Below are 18931 nucleotides of genomic sequence, written 5' to 3'. Positions count from 1 at the left end.
AGAGCAAAGCTACCTAAGGAATAATTTCGCCCACCCTGAGCCCAAACTTCCACCTGTTTCAAAATGGCGGCGCTTGGAGGCCATGAATGGACTTTATCATTATTTTTCTCTGTTTCTTTTTAAGATCTGGAAAGCCAAGGGGAACCAAAATCAGGGCAGCCCATTGCAAAGGACGACAACAGCAACACCTCCATCCTGATTGGGTGCCTGGTGGCCATCATCCTTCTCCTATTGGTTGTCATCTTCCTCATCCTCTGGCGGCAATATTGGCAGAAGATCTTGGGGAAGGTAAGCTGGGCTGTATCACGGGAAGGATGGTGCAATGGGTGGCCATGGTTTCGATGGCCCCAAATCAAGGTGGTCTTACCGATTCGGAGTGGGCAACTTAAAAATCTGCATCCGCTTAAGGGCATTTAAGACTTTGTCAACTCAGCCCAACTTCTGCTGGCTAAGACACACCTGATTGCCTTGATTGGAAATAGAATCTTACTTTTAGACATACTGCTATAAAGGTGGTTTTTAAAGCATGTAGAATTAAGGATCGCTCCCCTGTTGAGGAGCCCACCTGCTGCGTCTCTGCATGACTCACTGATCAGGGTAGGGCCTCTCACTCAGTGGGAAAAGGTGGCTTTGGATGCAGTAGGGCACCTCCAGTTAAAAGGATATCAGCTAGAATTTTCTCTGACCGAGACCCTGGAGAGCCCCTTATCCTCTCAACAACCCTCCGGAGTAGGTTGGGCTGAGTGATAGTGCCTGCCCCAAAACCAGCCCGTTAGCTTCATGGCCATGGGGCTTTGTATGCCGGAGCCTTGTCCGGAATAACACTGGCTTTCTTAGGTTTGCTGGGATTCTGGGGTGCACTTGTAGGGCACCCTTAAAAGGCTACAAGGGGCACTAGGCCTCTTGGGCCGAGCTAACAGCCTAGCTGAATGGGAAACAGCTTCAGAATGGGCCCAGTAACTCCACTACAACATGCAGAGGAATATTGGTTATGGAGGGCACTGAGGACTGGCCACAGAGAGCCAATGAACATGATTGTCATTACAGTGGTGCCTTGCAAGATGAAAAGAATCCGTTCTGTGATTCTCTTTGTCTAGCGGTTTTTTCGTCTTGCGAAGCAAGCCCATTGAAGGATTAGCTGATTAGTGCTATTAGCGGCTTTTAGCGGCTTATCTGCTGATTGGATCAGCTGATAAGCAGCTTAGCGGCTTAGAAAAAGGGGGGGGGGAGGAAAAAATACCCAGCAGGAACTCGCAAGACATTGTCGTCTTGCGAAACAATCCCATAGGAAATTCGTTTTGCGAAGCACCTCCAAAACGGAAAACTCTTTCGTCTAGCGAGTTTTCTGTCTTGCGAGGCATTCGTCTTGCGGGGCACCACTGTACAGTGGTACCTCGGGTTAAGAACCTAATTCATTCTGGAGGTCTGTTCTTAACCTGAAACTGTTCTTAACCTGAGGTACCACTTTAGCTAATGGGGCCTCCTGCCGCCGCCGCGCGATTTCTGTTCTCATCCTGAGGTAAAGTTCTTAACCCGAGGTACTACTTCAGGGTTAGCGGAGTCTGTAATCTGAAGCGTCTGTAACCCGAGGTACCACTGTATTTATTGAATGTATGACTGAGGGGGGGGGAGTCTTTTGGGGCAGCTATCTGCCATCACCAATCTCCTCATAAAGAAACCTCTGATAAACTTCTGAGGGACACAGCTTGGGATCCACCACTAGGTAGGCCGAGAGAGAGCCAACAGTTCTGGAATGATCTGAAGTAGGGGGCGGCAGGAGAATTTGTGGGGTTAAAATCCCAGGGTAGGGTCTGAAGACACAGAAAGTCAGCACCTTGCGGAAGCTCAACAAGTTTGGGTTGGGTCAGTGTCTGGTGAGTGGCCACCTGGACAACATCATGACAGGAAGGCATGGTATAAATAAAGAGCTGCGTGTCAAGACTCTGGGACTCTGAGAGCCAGTGTGGCGTAGTGGTTAAGAGCGGTGGACTTGTAATCTGGTGAACCGGGTTGGCGTCTCCACTCCTCCACATGCGGCTGCTGGGTGACCTTGGGCCAGTCACACTTCTCTGAAGTCTCTCAGCCCCACTCACCTAACAGGGTGTTTGTTGTGGGGGAGGAAGGGAAAGGAGAATGTTAGCCGCTTTGAAACTCCTGAAGGGGTGTGAAAGGCGGGATATCAAGTCCAAACTCTTCTTCTTCTTCTCAGTTTCTCAAAGGAGAAGTAGAATTGGGCGAATTAATGCCTTGAGGATCTAAGCAAGGTGAGGCTCGCTGTGTATATGCACTTCTGTCATGGCCTCTCGAGCAACTGACGCTCCCTTGTCCCTTAGGCGCAACGCCGCATCTCAGACGACGACCTCACCGTCCACCTGTCGGCGCCAAGCGACACCATCGTCATCAACAACACGATGGGCTCCCACCGGCACTCGAACCGCTACGAGCGCATCCACTCGGGGGAGACGGAGTACCAGGAGCCCAACAGGGCCCGCATGAAACTGCCGGATCTGCCCCACAGCGCCGAGAACTCTGGTGAGGGGCCGGTTGTGGGATTTTGGGGAGGGCGGAGCTGAACTAAAACGGGGGGACGTTGTGGTTTTGCAGAAGAGAAGTCCAAAGCTGTTGAGGGGAGCAGGGAGCGAATGGTTGAACCGTTGGGAGAGGCTTTTGTAGGGGTGGCGTTAGACGGGAACGTCTGAGGGTCAGAGCACCTAATGGACACCTAGGTAAGTGGTCAGAGCTAGGGAGCACATAGAAAACCTAAGTTCCTCCACTGGATCTTCGTACCACTGGCCTATCTAGACCAGCATTGTCTACCCTGACCGGAAGTGGTTGCCTGGGGTTTCTGGTAATGTTTTTTGCCCAGTCCCCACTGGAGGGATTGAGTTGAAGCAACCTTCTGCATGCAGCACAGGTGTCCTGCTACTGAGCTGTGGCCTTTTGCCCAGATCATAGGGCGATTCTTCCCTGCCTCTTTTCGCTTGTTCAAGTGAACATTCTTGTTCTTGGGATGTTGAATTCTCAGCCCAGCACCAAATTCCACACTTCTGAGGTATGTTTGCGGAAAGCTCAGAGCAGACTCGGCCCAGCTGTTGGGAGGTGTGGAAGACTGCTGCTCGCCTCACTTCGTGCTGAAAGGGACGCTTAGGAAGAATCTTGAGCTTCCGTCAAAGCACCAAAGTCTCAGTAGGGAGGGGAAGGGCTGCACCTGAAGGACAGAGTACGTGCCCCACAGTTTAAGACAGGGGTCAGCAAACCTTTTCAGCAGGGGGCCGGTCCACTGTCCCTCAGACCTTGTGGGGGGCTGGACTATATTTTGGGGGGGAAAAATGAACAAATTCCTATGCCCCACAAATCACCCAGAGATGCATTTTTAAAAAAGGACACATTCTACTCATGTAAAACCACGCTGATTCCTGGACCGTCCGCGGGCCGGATTTAGAAGGCGATTGGGCCGGATCCAGCCCCCCAGGCCTTAGTTTGCGTACCCATGGTTTAGGGAAGTTCTCCGGCGTCTCCAGATAGGGCGGTGAGAGACCCCCTGTTTGAAACCCCAGGGGGTTGCTGCCCCATCAGCTTAGACAATGCTGAGTCATATATAACTGGTGTAAATCTGGCTCCTATGAACACCTTGGGAAAACACGCAAACCAGGTGAAAGATTTCATATTGACAAATAACCGTTTAACTAGTAAAGTGGTTGGCTCCAATCCTTTCAACTTGTTGGGGGTCCTAACCAACCGCAGACGATGGTAAAAACAACGACAGAAACTAAAATTCCCCCCCTCAATTTCCACCTCTTCTCTCAGTAAAGAGGTTGATTATTCTGTGATGTTCCAGCCCTGCCTACCTGCTTGTTCCTGTTGTTCAAAGAGTGTTGTTAAAACAGCATAGATAGATAGATAGATAGATCGATAGATAGATAGATAGATAGATAGATAGATAGATAGATAGATGGGGGTGTGTAATTAGCCTCCAAGTAGAAGGAATGAGAGAAAAATGAATGTGGATTTGAACTGACCTAGCACAGTTCAAAAGTTCGAAAGCATGTCAAAAGTGCAAGTAGATAAATAGGTAGCGCTCCGGCGGGAAAGTAAATGGTGTTTCCGTGCGCTGCTCTGGTTCTCCAGAAGTGGATTAGTCATGCTGGCAACATGACCCGGAAGCTGTACGCCGGCTCCCTCGGCCAGTAAAGCCAGATGAGCACCACAACCCCAGAGTCGGACATGACTGGACCTAATGGTCAGGGGTCCCTTTACCTTTAACTTTAGCACAGTGAAACTACTTATTTAACACTGTAGAATACTCAATAAAAGGGCCTGGAAAAAATTAATAGTGTTTTTTACCTGGCACCAAGAAGGTGTTAAATTCAAAATCAGGGGTGTCACCACCAAAAAGGCTCTCTCTCTCTTTGGTAGTCTGATGGGTGGTTGGTCCCTAGGGAAGGGCCTTCAAGGCATCTCTTAATGTACACATCAACTGACCTGGGGAAAGCAAGTCCTCACAGTACTTGAGACCCAAAGGGTTCTTTTGTTTTTAACAATCTAGGAGGGTTGTAATGTATTTCTGTTTTTCCGAGTTATCATTTTAGGTGCTCGCATATTGATTTATTGAATTTATATCTTACCCAGGATTGCAAGCAGATACACAATTTGAAAATGGAAACGTTCTAAAATAGTCCTAAAACAATTACAGTTAAAAACATAGAAAAGCAGTTACTGTTAAAAACCTTTTGAAACCACTTGCAGGCATATATATATATATATATATATATGCAGGTTTTGGTGTCTTCGGGTGTCTTCCCGTGTAAGAGTCGGGGTGTCTGTGCGACGTTTCGACGAGGTCTCACTCGTCATCTTCAGGCTGGTGCTTTCGGCTTCTTGTTACTGGAACAGAGCAGAGTCTGGTGTTTGAGTTCCTATAAATACTGTTGAGGGGTGTGGTGTATAGCCTCCAACGTTCTGGGCAGAGAGGAAGTTCCTAGATTAGTGTGCCTTTTCTTCTTTTGTTCCTTAATTACTTGAGGGATATCTTGGGTGATTTCATGAGTGATATTCTGAATACCACTGGGTGGGTCATTAAGTGTAGATTAGTTGCTAAAGCTTTCGTGTCTTGACCTCTTGAGCTTGTGATAGGACACACTATCTACCGGAAAAAAACACACACCAACCGCTACTTACATGCACAATCACACCACCACCCTGCACAAATAAACTCCGTAGCCAAGACTCTCATCTCCAGAACCAAACGCCTGGCTGACAAAGACCACTTGACAACTGAGTTACAGAATCTCTCAAATGTGTTAATCGCCAATGGATACCAGAAAAACAGGGTTACGAAGCTAATCCAAAAAGAAACACCCCCCAAAAACCAAGACACAGAAGAAAACAATGGCATGGCCCTCCTTCCTTATATCAAGGGCACTACAGACAAAATCAGCAAAATCCTCCATAAACACAATATCAAAACAGCCTTCTGCACCAACCAAAAAATAGCCAATATCCTCAGAAACCCAAAAGACAAAATCCAGCTGGAAAACCAAGGGGTCTATGAAATACCCTGCAAAGTCTGCCCAGCCACGTACATTGGACAAACAAACAGACGAATAAATGCACGTATCGCAGAACACAAGAATGCCGTCAAAAAAGAAGAAAAAACTTCCTCTCTTTTCCAACACATGAAAGAAACAGGACACGAAATTAATTTTGCAGATTCCAAATTGCTCTTTAACATGGAACATCACCACAAGAGAATAATCATGGAAGCCATCGAGATAGAGAAACACCCTCACAACATGAACAAGCGTGACGACACGTCCCGCCTGCCAGACATCTGGAAATTAGCCCTCCCCACAAAAACCGACACCAGAACCAGAGGCACACAGAACGCCGTCACCAATCAACCACACCAGACCCAAACCCAGACCCTCTCCACAGACATATTACAGACTCCATCCAGTAGCCAAACTATAGTGGCACCTCCGGATGCTGCACCCCCCTGCAATCCCTACACAGATCTGGCTGGCACAAGGCACAAAACCACAGCTCGCCCCTATACACGAAGCCAAGCCAGAGCACAACTAAATGCAGCACAGCCATCTTCTCAGAAAAACTCTTCACAAGCTCAAGAGGTCAAGACACGAAAGCTTTAGCAACTAATCTACACTTAATGACCCACCCAGTGGTATTCAGAATATCACTCATGAAATCACCCAAGATATCCCTCAAGTAATTAAGGAACAAAAGAAGAAAAGGCACACTAATCTAGGAACTTCCTCTCTGCCCAGAACGTTGGAGGCTATACACCACACCCCTCAACAGTATTTATAGGAACTCAAACACCAGACTCTGCTCTGTTCCAGTAACAAGAAGCCGAAAGCACCAGCCTGAAGATGACGAGTGAGACCTCGTCGAAACGTCGCACAGACACCCCGACTCTTACACGGGAAGACACCCGAAGACACCAAAACCTGCATTCCTGTACCCGTGAAAATCTACGAAAGCATATATATATATATATATATATATATATATATATATATATATATATATATCCCCGACTCTTACACGGGAAGACACCCGAAGACACCAAAACCTGCATTCCTGTACCCGTGAAAATCTACGAAAGCATATATATATATATATATATGCAGGTTTTGGTGTCTTCGGGTGTCTTCCCGTGTAAGAGTCGGGGTGTCTGGGCGACGTTTCGACGAGGTCTCACTCGTCATCTTCAGGCTGGTGCTTTCGGCTTCTTGTTACTGGAACAGAGCAGAATCTGGTGTTTGAGTTCCTATAAATACTGTTGAGGGGTGTGGTGTATAGCCTCCAACGTTCTGGGCAGAGAGGAAGTTCCTAGATTAGTGTGCCTTTTCTTCTTTTGTTCCTTAATTACTTGAGGGATATCTTGAGTGATTTCATGAGTGATATTCTGAATACCACTGGGTGGGTCATTAAGTGTAGATTAGTTGCTAAAGCTTTCGTGTCTTGACCTCTTGAGCTTGTGAAGAGTTTTTCTGAGAAGATGGCTGTGCTGCATTTAGTTGTGCTCTGGCTTGGCTTCGTGTATAGGGGCGAGCTGTGATTTTGTGCCTTGTGCCAGCCAGATCTGTGTAGGGATTGCAGGGGGGTGCAGTCTGCAATCCCTACAATCCCTACACAGATCTGGCTGCAATCCCTACACAGGTCAAGACACGAAAGCTTTAGCAACTAATCTACACTTAATGACCCACCCAGTGGTATTCAGAATATCACTCATGAAATCACTCAAGATATCCCTCAAGTAATTAAGGAACAAAAGAAGAAAAGGCACACTAATCTAGGAACTTCCTCTCTGCCCAGAACGTTGGAGGCTATACACCACACCCCTCAACAGTATTTATAGGAACTCAAAACCAGATTCTGCTCTGTTCCAGTAACAAGAAGCCGAAAGCACCAGCCTGAAGATGACGAGTGAGACCTCGTCGAAACGTCGCCCAGACACCCCGACTCTTACACGGGAAGACACCCGAAGACACCAAAACCTGCATTCCTGTACCCGTGAAAATCTACGAAAGCAATATATATATATATATATATATATATATATATATATATATATATATATATATATATATATATATTATTCCACCCAGGGATTTCAGGGCTTTTCAGCAACAGTAATCTTCAGCCATCAAGTGCTTGGGGAAACAGGAATGTTTTCAAATTCCTCCTGAAAGTTAATAAAGACGGAGACACTTTATGATACTGTGAGGAGATATTTATGTTGGGAACAAGCCAAAACTACCACTTTGTGGTTAAAAGGAAAGGGGGTCGTTAATATTTTATTTTTATTTCCCATTAGAGTAACAAACCAGAGACAAAATGCCTTTAATAAACGACGACAAGGCAGGCCTTTTAAACATGGATTAAAATTCACCACATCGTTAAAGGAGAGCTTTAATGACTAGTTTCCCAACTGAAGAAGTATGCTGCTTTATTGTGAAATAAAGGCAGCACTGCCAGCCACTATAATTCTGTAATGTATTTAGACACCTCTTTTACTGGTGGAACACACTGCTAATCTTATGCAAGTGTCTCTTGGAGTTCAGTTCAGCAATTCCGGCAAGCAATGACTCAGATTGTGCAGCCCCTGTGATTACCATATTTTTTGCTCTATAAGACTCACTTTTTCCCTCCTAAAAAGTAAGGGAAAATGTGTATGCATCTTATGAAGCGAATGCAGGCTGCGCAGCTATCCCAGAAGCCAGAACAGCAAGAGGGATCGCTGCTTTCACTGCACAGCGATCCCTCTTGCTGTTTTGGCTTCTGAGATTCAGAATTTTTTTTCTCTTGTTTTCCTCCTCCAAAAACTAGGTGCGTCTTGTGGTCTGGTGCGTCTTATAGAGCGAAAAATACGGTAACATCTCATAATAATAGAACAGCTCTCTAATTGTGTGGGGTTTCTTGGGATGTCTAGAAGGCTGGGCAGAGGGATAAAGGGGTCTGGGTGTCCAAGGCTTGTGGGAAGGAGATGTAACAACAAAGTAAATGAGCCCAACGTCACCACAAACTTTTAGGGGTTTTCTTGGGGGGTTGCTTGCACATGTCAAAAAATATGCTGTATATTGCTGGGCTTTTGCTGTGAACTGTTAGCAAGCTGTGAATGTCTGGGTGACATTCAAGGAAGGAAAGAAGGAAGCAGAGTGTTTTTAAAAGGAGCCAGGAACCAATGGGCCAAGCTATATGTCCAGCAAAACCATCACAAGGGCCTTCCTGGACTATACCGATTCATATAGCAGAACGGTGGGCTAGCTTTTATAACACTTCATTGCATAAAAGGAGCCCCTTGCAAGTAGAGAACTAGCACACCAAGAAGAAGGCTAGGTTTCTCTCCTTATGTGCTTGTTGTCTACATGCAAGGAAGAACCTTTTGCACGAATGAGCGTTTGATAACGTGACACTGCCTGTGGTTATGAGTGGTGCAGTCTATAATTATATAATATAATAATTTATTATTTATACCCCGCCCATCTGGCTGGGCTTCCCCAGCCACTCTCGGCAGCTTCCAACAAAATATTTAAATACAGTAATGCATCAAACATTAAAAGCTTTCATAAACAGGGCTGCCTTCAGATGTCTTCTAAAGGTCTGGTAGTTGTTCTCTTTGACATCTAGGAAGTCTAGGTCTAGGAGGGATGTCATTTTGACGAGCGTTTAGCTTTGCTCAGCGCTTTTCCGTTATCTTGAGAGAGGGAAAAACGGAGAGGAGAACTGGGAAAGGAAGCAAAAGGAACATCTAAAAAATGAAAAATATGAAGAGGGAGGGAGAATGAGGATATTGCATGTTCTCCGCTCATTTGAAGAGTTTGGATTTGATATCCCGCTTTATCACTACCCAAAGGAGTCTCAAAGTGGCTCACAATCTCCTTTCCCTTCCTCCCCCACAACAAACACTCTGTGAGGTGAGTGGGGCTGAGAGACTTCAGAGAAGTGTGACTGGCCCAAGGTCACCCAGCAGCTGCATGTGGAGGAGCGGGGAAGCGAACCCAGTTCACCAGATTACAAGTCCACTGCTCTTAACCACTGCCCCACACGTTGCAGCTGTGGTTGCCCCTTCCTACCATCACTGCATTTTGTTCTGTGCCGCCACCCTGTAGTTACTGTGTGTTCAACACATACACACTCCACCCTGCAGAGAACCCCACATTTCTGTCAACTACCCAGAGATTAGTTGCAATTGTAGCCTGAGGCCTAGTTTACAGAAACAAGAGCCAAGTTGGCAAAGCTCTTCTTGGATTACACCACCTCAGATTGCCGGAGGGAAGGATCACTTGGCGAAAGTGCTCTCCCGGAGCGTGACATGAAACCCCTGAAGGATGGTTAGTCCAGGACCCTTCTCCTTGACATTTGGTTTCTTCCACCTCTCATATCGGACAGGGGATATTTCCCAGCCCAACCTGGAGATAACAGGAAAATAATAATAATATTTATTTATACCCCGCCCTCCCTGGCCAGAGCCGGGCTCAGGGCGGCTAACACCAATAAAATCACAGTAAAAACATAATAGGGGGAAACGGGGTGGGGGGAGAGAAAAAAACCCCAATTTAAAATACAGGTTAAAATGCAATTTAAAATGCAGCTTCTTTTTAAAGTAGCTGATAAATCAAGACCGTAAGGGGAGGGAAACATAAGGGTCAGACCGAGTCCAAACCAAAGGCCAGGCGGAACAGCTCCGTCTTGGAGGCCCTGCGGAAAGATGTCAAGTCCTGCAGGGCCCTAGTCTCTTGTGACAGAGCATTCCACCACGTCGGGGCCAGTGCTGAAAAGGCCCTGGCCCTGGTTGAAACCAATCTAACCTCCTTGAGGCTCGGGACCTCCAAAGTGTTGTGGACCTTAAGGTCCTCCGCAGGGCATACCAGGAGAGGCAGTCCTGTAGGTACATGGCATAGCTGTCAACTTACAGATTTGAATATAAGAGACCAGCAGCCTCGAAAATAAGGGATCAGCAGCCAAAATAAGGGATTTTAGCCAACCAGCAGCCAAACAAAACCCCAAGCAGTGGTTCCCACAGCGCAGCAACCCGGCATAGGGGAAGCAGCAAGGAAAACCACCATCACCTCTCCGCTGGGAAGCGCTGAGCAAAGGCGAGTCTCCAGGCAATGTGGCTGATTTGATTGGCACAAGGTATGCAAGCTCCACCCCGCATTTGTTCTCAGACTCCTTATTCGGTGAGCAACGCAGCCAAGCAACACAGTTGGAGCCTTCCTCCTCCCTGGCCAGCAGGGAGCGAGGGAGAGGAGCTGCTTCCTTTGAAACCCGGGAAATTTACGGGATATCATCAATCCGGGATAGCAGCGGGAAACAGTGCTGGGAGAAGGGAGTTTGCCGCCAAATAAGGGACGGTTGACAGCTATGGTACATGGGTCCTAGGTCGCATATGGCTTTAAAGGCTTTACTGGCTTCCTTGCAAGGACTTAGAGTGAGTTAGTGCAGGAGGGCTGGACAAGACTCCTTCCTTTTCTCCGAAGCGCTAACGATGGCGTGTCGCCATTATTATATTACACGTCATTTGGTGTCTGTGTCTCTGGCTGTTGTGTTTGGGACGAGAGCACCCCGGCAAGGGACAGGGATCCCTAAAGCGCTGCCTCTTCTCTGTGTCACGCCTTCCCTTCCGTGTGCGTCCTTCCATCCGTCTGTCCGTTCCTCATCCGTCCCGTTTGTTTTCTCCGCCCGCCCTCCCCGTTCTCCCGACAGCTCTGCTGCTCAGCAACCCGGCTTACCACCTCTTCCTGGCCACTTATGCCCAGCCAATGGGAAGGCCTGCTTTCCCGCCACCCAACCGGGTTAAGCCAATCAACACCAATGGTAAGGAGGGCGGCCAAACTCGTGTGGCGCGACGGGGGAAAATCCTGGGTGGCCACATTCCAAGCTGAGAGAACCTTCTGCCTACTGCCATTTCTCCCCCTCTCCTGCCAGGGGGCGCTGTCTGTCTCCATCTCTCTTCCCACCACCCCTCCCCTCACACCATATGTCTGTCCCCAGTTCATTTCCCTTTTGTCTATCCTGTGCATGGCTAACCTCTCTCTCTCTCTCTGGCTCAAACAACGTTGCAACTTTCCGCTTTGCAGGTTCTGCGACGCAGCAGTTTCCGGGGTGGCTGGAGGGGGCGAGGATTTGCGCAGGGTCCCTTCTGCCCAGAGCTGAGATCCAACTGGCTCTTGCGTTTGACCCGGCTGCTGGGTCCCTGCAAAAAGCAGCCATCCTCAGCGCGGGGCAAATAATCTCAACCGCGTTAGCTGGGCGAAGTGGACTCGCTCCATGTTTCCTTACCCCTGGCTTTCCTTCCCACAGCGTGTGGCGCTGACTACATGGAACCGGAAACCGCGGGAAGCCAGCCAGGCTTCCAGAACAATGTTCCGCATTACGCTGAAGCTGACATCATCAACCTTCAAGGGGTGACGGGCGGGAACACCTACGCGGTCCCGGCTATCGCGGTGGACGCCCTCGCCGGAAAGGACATGGCGCTGGGCGAGTTCCCCCGGGAGAGACTCATCTTCAAGGAGAAGCTGGGCGAAGGGCAGTTTGGAGAGGTGAGTCCATCTGTAGGTGTAGAAGGATTCTTTTTAAGGTGATGAAGGCTGCCGTGGATGATGGTTTTGGAGGGAAGGCAGGATGGACAGAAACGAAACAGTAGAGCACAAGGGGATGGGACGCAGGAAATGTACCTTTCACTGAGTTAGACCTGTGGTGTACCAACTCTGCATTGCCTGTCAGGGGCAGCCAAAGTGGTTCTCTCCACATCCTGTTGAATTTTCAGCTCCTGTCATCCCCATGTGAACTACAGGACCACCTCTCCCCATATTATTATTATTTATTGAATTTATTTAAGAGCGGTGGACTCGTAATCTGGTGAACTGGGTTTGATTCCCTGCTCCTCCACATGCAGCTGCTGGGTGACCTTTTCTAGTCACACTTCTCTGAAGTCTCTCAGCCTCACTCACCTCACAGAGTGTTTGTTGTGGGGGAGGAAGGGAAAGGAGAATGTTAGCCGCTTTGAGACTCCTTCGGGTAGTGATAAAGCGGGATATCAAATCCAAACTCCTCCTCCTCCTCCTCCTCCTCCTCTTCTTCTTCTTCTTCTTCTTCTTCTTCTTCTTCTTCTTCTTCTCCTTCTCCTTCTCCCTATACCCGGAGGTCTCAGGGCGGTTCACAGACAAGATCACAACATATATGATCAGAATAAAAACAACCTAATAACAGCCCCCGCGAAAAGAGTCATCTGAGCCCTTCTTTGTGCCAGTGACGGACTTTGGGCTCTTAAATTTCAGCTGTGCCCTGTGTGGCACCATAATTTGATGCCTCCTCCCCACTTCTCATACTCCATTCTAGACCATTGTCTTGGCGCCTGCAGTGTGGTGCCCAATGCCACCCTGAATCTGTCTCTGTGTGCGGAGGTCTGGAAAGGGCCTTTTCAGTGGTGGCTCCCTGCTTGTGAAATGCACTATCCAGGGAAGCTTGCCTGGTGCCGTCATGACTTAACTTTAGGCACCAGGCAAGAACTTGGGCTTTTGGTTATCTGTCGCCTCCTTCAGTGAATGAGATATTTTAGCCCTGCCTTTTAAAAACATGAATGAGCTTCTTTGCTTTGTTTTTATGCTGGTTTAAATGTATGCTCTATTTATTTCCATTGGCGTTAACTTTTGTAACCAATCAGCTTGTTAGTTTAATCCTCATCACTGATTGTTGGCCATGCCATCTGAGGCTGATTAGAATTGGAGTCCCATCAACATTGGACAATCACAACATTGCCTTCTCCCGACCTGGCTGGCAGCGGCATCTCTCCAGAATTTCAACGCACCTGGGAGATGCTGGGGATTAAACTTAGGGACCACCACTGACCTACTGCCTTTCCGATAATCAGTACCGCTAAAGTGCAAGGTTTTAAAAAATTATTGAGAAATACCATATGCTATGTTACAGACCTGAGAGGATCTCAAAGCAGCTTGCAAATAACTCTCAAAGTAAAAACCATGCTCAAATCCATTACAGCAACAGAATTTATATGCATGGAACCGAGATTATTCAGGCAGCGTTGCTTGCCCTCGTCCTTCTTCCCTGGTGTCTCCGTGCTGTGGAATTGGCATTCCTTAGTTGTTGTTATTTAGTCGTTTAGTCGTGTCCAACTCGTGTCTTTGTGACCCCATGGACCAGAGCACGCCAGGCACTCCTGTCTTCCACTGCCTCCTGCAGTTTGGTCAGACTCATGCTGGTAGCTTCAAGGACACTGTCCAACCATCTCGTCCTCTGTCGTCCCCTTCTCCTTGTGCCCTCCATCTTTCCCAACATCAGGGTCTTTTCCAGGGAGTCGTCTCTTCTCATGAGGTGGCCAAAGTATTGGAGCCTCAGCTTCATGATCTGTCCTTCCAGTGAGCACTCAGGGCTGATTTCCTTCAGAATGGAGAGGTTTGATCTTCCTGCAGTCCGTGGGACTCTCAAGAGTCTCCTCCAGCACCATAATTCAAAAGAATCAATTCTTCGTCGATCAGCCTTCAAATCCAAAATCTTCTTCTTCAAGTGCATTTTCATGTGAAGCATGGGAATGTCACAACCGGCCCTGCTTGCTTTGTGATGGAGCGACCAAGTGATGGAGAAAAAGGGGGGGGGGAGGGGAGAAGACGCTGGTTTCTTATTCTCTTCCTTCCTCCCAGAGTCACCAGGTTTGTTTTTTTTTCCTTAAAAAGGTCCACTTGTGTGAAGTGGAAAACCCACAGGACCTTCCGAGCCTGGAGTTCCCCTTCAATGTGCGCAAGGGACGCCCTCTACTGGTGGCCGTGAAGATTCTACGCTCTGATGCCACTAAGAATGCCAGGTAAGTGTACAAACCTCTCTGCCTGTGTGTGTGTGTGTGTGTGTGTGTGTAGTTTGGTAGCCTGATCCTCCATAAAATTTGCCCAGGCCTCATCATCATCACCATCATTTTTAATTTGTATACCGTCTAATACTCAAGGCGGTTTACAAGCTGAAGGAACAAAAAATGTACAGTGGTGCCTCGCAAGACGGAAAACCCGCTAGACGAAAGGGTTTTCTGTTTTGGAGGTGCTTCGCAAAACGAATTTCCTATGGGCTTGCTTCGCAAGACGAAAATGTCTTGCGAGTTCCTGCTGGTTTTTTCCCCTCTCCCCCCCTTTTCCCAAGCCGCTAAGTCGCTTATCAGCTGATCCTAAGCCGCTAAGCCGCTTAACAGCTGATCCGCTAAGCCGCTTAACAGCTGATCCGCTAAGCTGCTTATCAGCTGATCCTAAGCCGCTAATAGCGCTAATCCGCTAATCCTTCAATGGGCTTGCTTCGCAAGACGAAAAAACCGCAAGACGAAGAGACTCGCGGAACGGATTCTTTTCGTCTTGCGAGGCACCACTGTACATCTTATAACAATCTAACACAATACAAAAATGTGATAATAAAACCATCCAAGTTGGTGGCCGCCAGCTGCCTCCTATGGGGGTGGGTTCCACAGTTTAACTCAGGCATAGGCAAACTCGGCCCTCCAGATGTTTTGGGACTACAACTCCCATGATCCCTAGCTAAGAGGACCGGTGGTCGGGGATGATGGGAACTGTAGTCACAAAACATCTGGAGGGCCAAGTTTGCCTATGCCTGATTTAACTGAATGGCAGGTCCTCTTCTGGAAGAGATTTATCTAACCTCACATTCAAAACATCTGCTAATGCGATCTCTGCAATCCTGGGTCCTATCACTTGAGTATTCCCCTCTATTCTCTATATCTTTATTCTCCTGCTTCCAGTTTTGTTCTGACCTGCCTTTGAACAGGGGCTGATGTGATTTAAGGGATGTGATTGTCTGTGGCTGGGCTGCAGGCCCTGAGTTAAGCAGGGACCTAACAGCTAGAGTCAGCCCATCATTCTCTCACCTCCTCTGCTTGAAACCAGCCTGGGAGATGCTATGAGTGGGGCACCTTGTCACAAGTGCTGAGGCAGGACTTCCCAAATGTTTCTGGGCAATACGGATTTTGTCAGTTGCCTAATTTGTACCAGTTTGCAGAATTCGGGCTTCACGATTGCCACATGTGGGCTCAATCAGAGCCAGGGCTTTTTCGGCCGAGGCTCCGATCTGGTGGAAGGCTCTGTCACAAGAGACTAGGGCCCTGTGGGACTGGACATCTTTCTGCAGGGCTTGCAAGACAGAGCTGTTCCACCAGGCCTTTGGCCAAGGCACAGCCTGACCCCCTCCTTTGGTAATTCTCACAGAACTCTAGCCCAAATGGTTGCCATTAATTTGATTTTATAATGAATTGATTTTAGAATGCTGTGTTACTTTTATTGCTGTTAGCCGCTCTGAGCCCGGCTTCGAATTTTATTTTTATTTTTATTTTTATTTTATGTTTCACCAACCACACAACACCCCCCCTTTCATCTTTCGATCTGCAGAACCCTTTTATTTGTTTATCCCTTACAACTCCTTCTTCTTGCCTGTCAAGGAACGATTTCCTGAAGGAGGTGAAGATCATGTCTCGCCTGAAGGACCTCAACATTGTCCGGCTCCTGGGCGTTTGTGTGAGAGACGACCCCCTGTGCATGATCACCGAGTACATGGAGAACGGAGACCTCAACCAGTTCCTCAGCGGACATGAGATGGAAGACAAGCTGGGCGGGAGCCCCAGCGGCAAGCCGACAATCGGGTACCGACTCCAAGCTGGGGTAGCTCAGTCAGTAGAGCATGAGATCTCAAGGTCGTGGGTTCAAGCCCCACGTTGGGCAAAAAGATTCCTGTATTGCCGGGGGGTTGGACTAGATGACCCTCATGGTCCCTTCCAACTTGTGATTCCATGGCAGCAGAATCCAACCCGTTTTGCCTTGGAAGTCCTGCCCTGATGGTGTCGCTCGTCAGGCGTGCATTTCAGGTGCAGCAGTTATTTTTTGGATGTTTCCGAGGCAAGAGGTTAACAGAGACAACCCTTTCAGAATTTTTTTCCAGCACTTGCTTCTGCATTTAAGATGGCTGTTACTATTTTTAAGTGGTAGAAAGGTATTGTGTTTGGCAGGCCCCGGTGCCTAAACAGTGTAGCTTGAGGATTTGTGAACAAGGCTTTGTAGCTGAGCATTTTAAAAGCAGCTACCTGAGTCTTTAATTTCAAAGGATGAATTTCAATTTTGAAGTCTCTGCACGCGTTTCAAAATACGTGTGGCATCTTTTTCTCCCCACCCTGTTCTCCCCGGCCAAGACCTACCAAAGTAAAAAGTCCTGGGCCAGCCAGCAAAGAGTGAGCTTTGATGTTCCTCTGGATCATAGCTGAAAACTTTTCCCTTTTCTTGCAAGGAATCCTATTTGGAATAAGGGAATTTCCCATAAAAAAGGGAAACGTTGACAGCTATGCTCTGGATTCGTAATTCACTAAAATCTTGAGGGGAAATTCTGTCTCATTCAATTGCATCCCAGCTTGATTAGTTGCGTTCCCTGGAGGCCAGCACTTTACAGAGCTACCTCAGTGTCTGATGGGAATATCACTTGCATCTCTTCGGTCTCAGGGGAGTGTTCCTGACATGCCTCTCTCTCTCTCTCTCTGCTACTTAGCTATCCTACCCTGGTCCACGTGGGGGCCCAGATTGCCTCAGGAATGGCTTTCCTTGCCTCCCTCAACTTCGTGCACCGGGACCTGGCGACGCGGAACTGCCTGGTGGGTGAAGGTTTCACCATCAAGATCGCCGACTTTGGCATGAGTCGGAACCTCTACGCCGGGGACTATTACCGCATCCAGGGCCGGGCAGTGCTGCCGATCCGCTGGATGGCTTGGGAGTGCATCCTCATGGTGAGAGCACTGCTTAATAATAATAATAATAATAATAATAATAATAATAATAATAATAAAAAAATTCCTTCCAGTAGCACCTTAAAGACCAACTAAGTTAGTTCTTGGTATGAGCTTTCGTGTGCATGCACACTTCTTCAGATACACTGAAACAGAAGTTGCCAGATCCTATTTCAGAAATAGACTGGAAAGAGAAGCTGCTGAATTGCAACTCATTACCAAACTTAAAACCATGGAGAGACCTGGTTTGAACAAAGACATTGGATTCTTATCCCATTATACATGACTAAGCCATTTCTCACCTTCTCACCCCTTGCCTTTTCCTGTAAGACCTATTACAGTCGTTAAGAGTCGTCAACAGGCTCATCTCAGCTATCTGCCAATCTCCCATTCCCACCACCCTTCTGAGAAATACCCCTCCCCACCTTCTCACTATATAGAAGGATCTGGCAACTTCTGTTTCAGTGTATCTGAAGAAGTGTGCATGCACACGAAAGCTAATACCAAGAACTAACTTAGTTGGTCTTTAAGGAAGGAATTTTTTTTATTTTGACTATGGCAGACCAACACGGCTACCTATCTGTAATTATTATTATTATTTATTTATTTATTTATTTACTATTTGTACCCCGCCCATCTGGCTGGGCCTCCCCAGCCACTCTGGGCGGCTTCCAACAAAGATTAAAAATACCTTAAAATAAAATATTTTTTTAATAAAGCGGGGGTAGGAAGTCTGTGGCCTGCTGGATGTTGCTGGGCTACAACTTCCCCATCGAGATCCGGAGAAAGCCAAAGCTTTTCCCCATTCCTGCTTTGAGGGTTGTCTCATACGCTTTGCCCTTCTCATTTGCCTCGCCTCTGTTAGTTGCCGTTTCCCTTTTCAAAATGCAGTCGCTTTCGGTGGCCGGAGAAAACAACTGAGAGTTTGATATGTTAAAAGACGGGCGGTCTCGCCTGCACTGTGCATTTAAAGCGATACCACACCCCTTTTTTAAAAAGGCACGGCTTCCCTCAAAGTACCCTGGGAACTGCCATTCGTTAAGGGTGCTGAGAGCTGTGGTGGGGCTCCTATTTCCCTCAGATAACTTCAATTCTCAGAGTGGTGGTCAGGAGTGAGCTGGTAGTAAACCACACTGTGCAAGTTGGAGTTAAAACTTAATTCTGTTGGAAGCCTGACTCCTCTTCCCCTCACTCCTCCCACCCTCCTGCTCCAGCTTCTGCCTCTCTGATTCTGCCACTGAATCTCCCAGCTCACTATTTATTTATTTTTTTAATATAATTTTCATTAGGTTTTTAAATTTACATTTCAAAATACCCATTTAAACAACCTTAAATCAGTGGCTTCCCTTCTTCTCTTTCCGTGGTTCATTTTGCTTACCATCCATCCCTGCATATTTTATATGAACTAAACTGTTCAGTTATCCATCGCTACATCCGTCAAAACTTATTTACACTGTTGAATTTATCTTGATGCTGCCAGCGTTTTTAAATGAACAGAGTTTTCACCATAGCTGCCAACTTCCTCCCTTTTTAAAGGGAACTTCCCTTATTCTGAATAGCATTCCTCGCAAGAAAAGGGAAAAGTTGACAGCTATGATTTTCACCCATATATCCAGTGAATATTTCCCA

General features: G+C 47.5%; 1 protein-coding gene across 5 annotated transcripts in view; it reads left to right on the top strand.

Annotated features, from left to right (window-relative positions):
* DDR1 (discoidin domain receptor tyrosine kinase 1) overlaps positions 1-18931 on the top strand; it is a 108724-nt gene that overhangs the window by 84228 nt on the left and 5565 nt on the right. For 4 of the 5 annotated variants that reach the window (XM_082209403.1, XM_082209402.1, XM_082209400.1 and 1 more), the window contains exons 10-16: positions 125-288; positions 2334-2532; positions 11233-11343; positions 11830-12068; positions 14220-14347; positions 15974-16174; positions 17068-17302. In XM_082209403.1, coding sequence (XP_082065529.1) covers positions 125-288; positions 2334-2532; positions 11233-11343; positions 11830-12068; positions 14220-14347; positions 15974-16174; positions 17068-17302 — 1277 coding nt within the window. The remainder of the gene's footprint in view (positions 1-124; positions 289-2333; positions 2533-11232; positions 11344-11829; positions 12069-14219; positions 14348-15973; positions 16175-17067; positions 17303-18931) is intronic. The other variant, XM_082209404.1, reaches the window with a different exon arrangement.

Source organism: Podarcis vaucheri (genome assembly GCF_965113315.1).
Source record: "Podarcis vaucheri genome assembly, chromosome: 2".
NCBI classification, from domain to species: domain Eukaryota; kingdom Metazoa; phylum Chordata; class Lepidosauria; order Squamata; family Lacertidae; genus Podarcis; species Podarcis vaucheri.
Note: the sequence above shows the minus strand (reverse complement) of the source record. Positions and strands in the feature narration are given on the sequence as shown.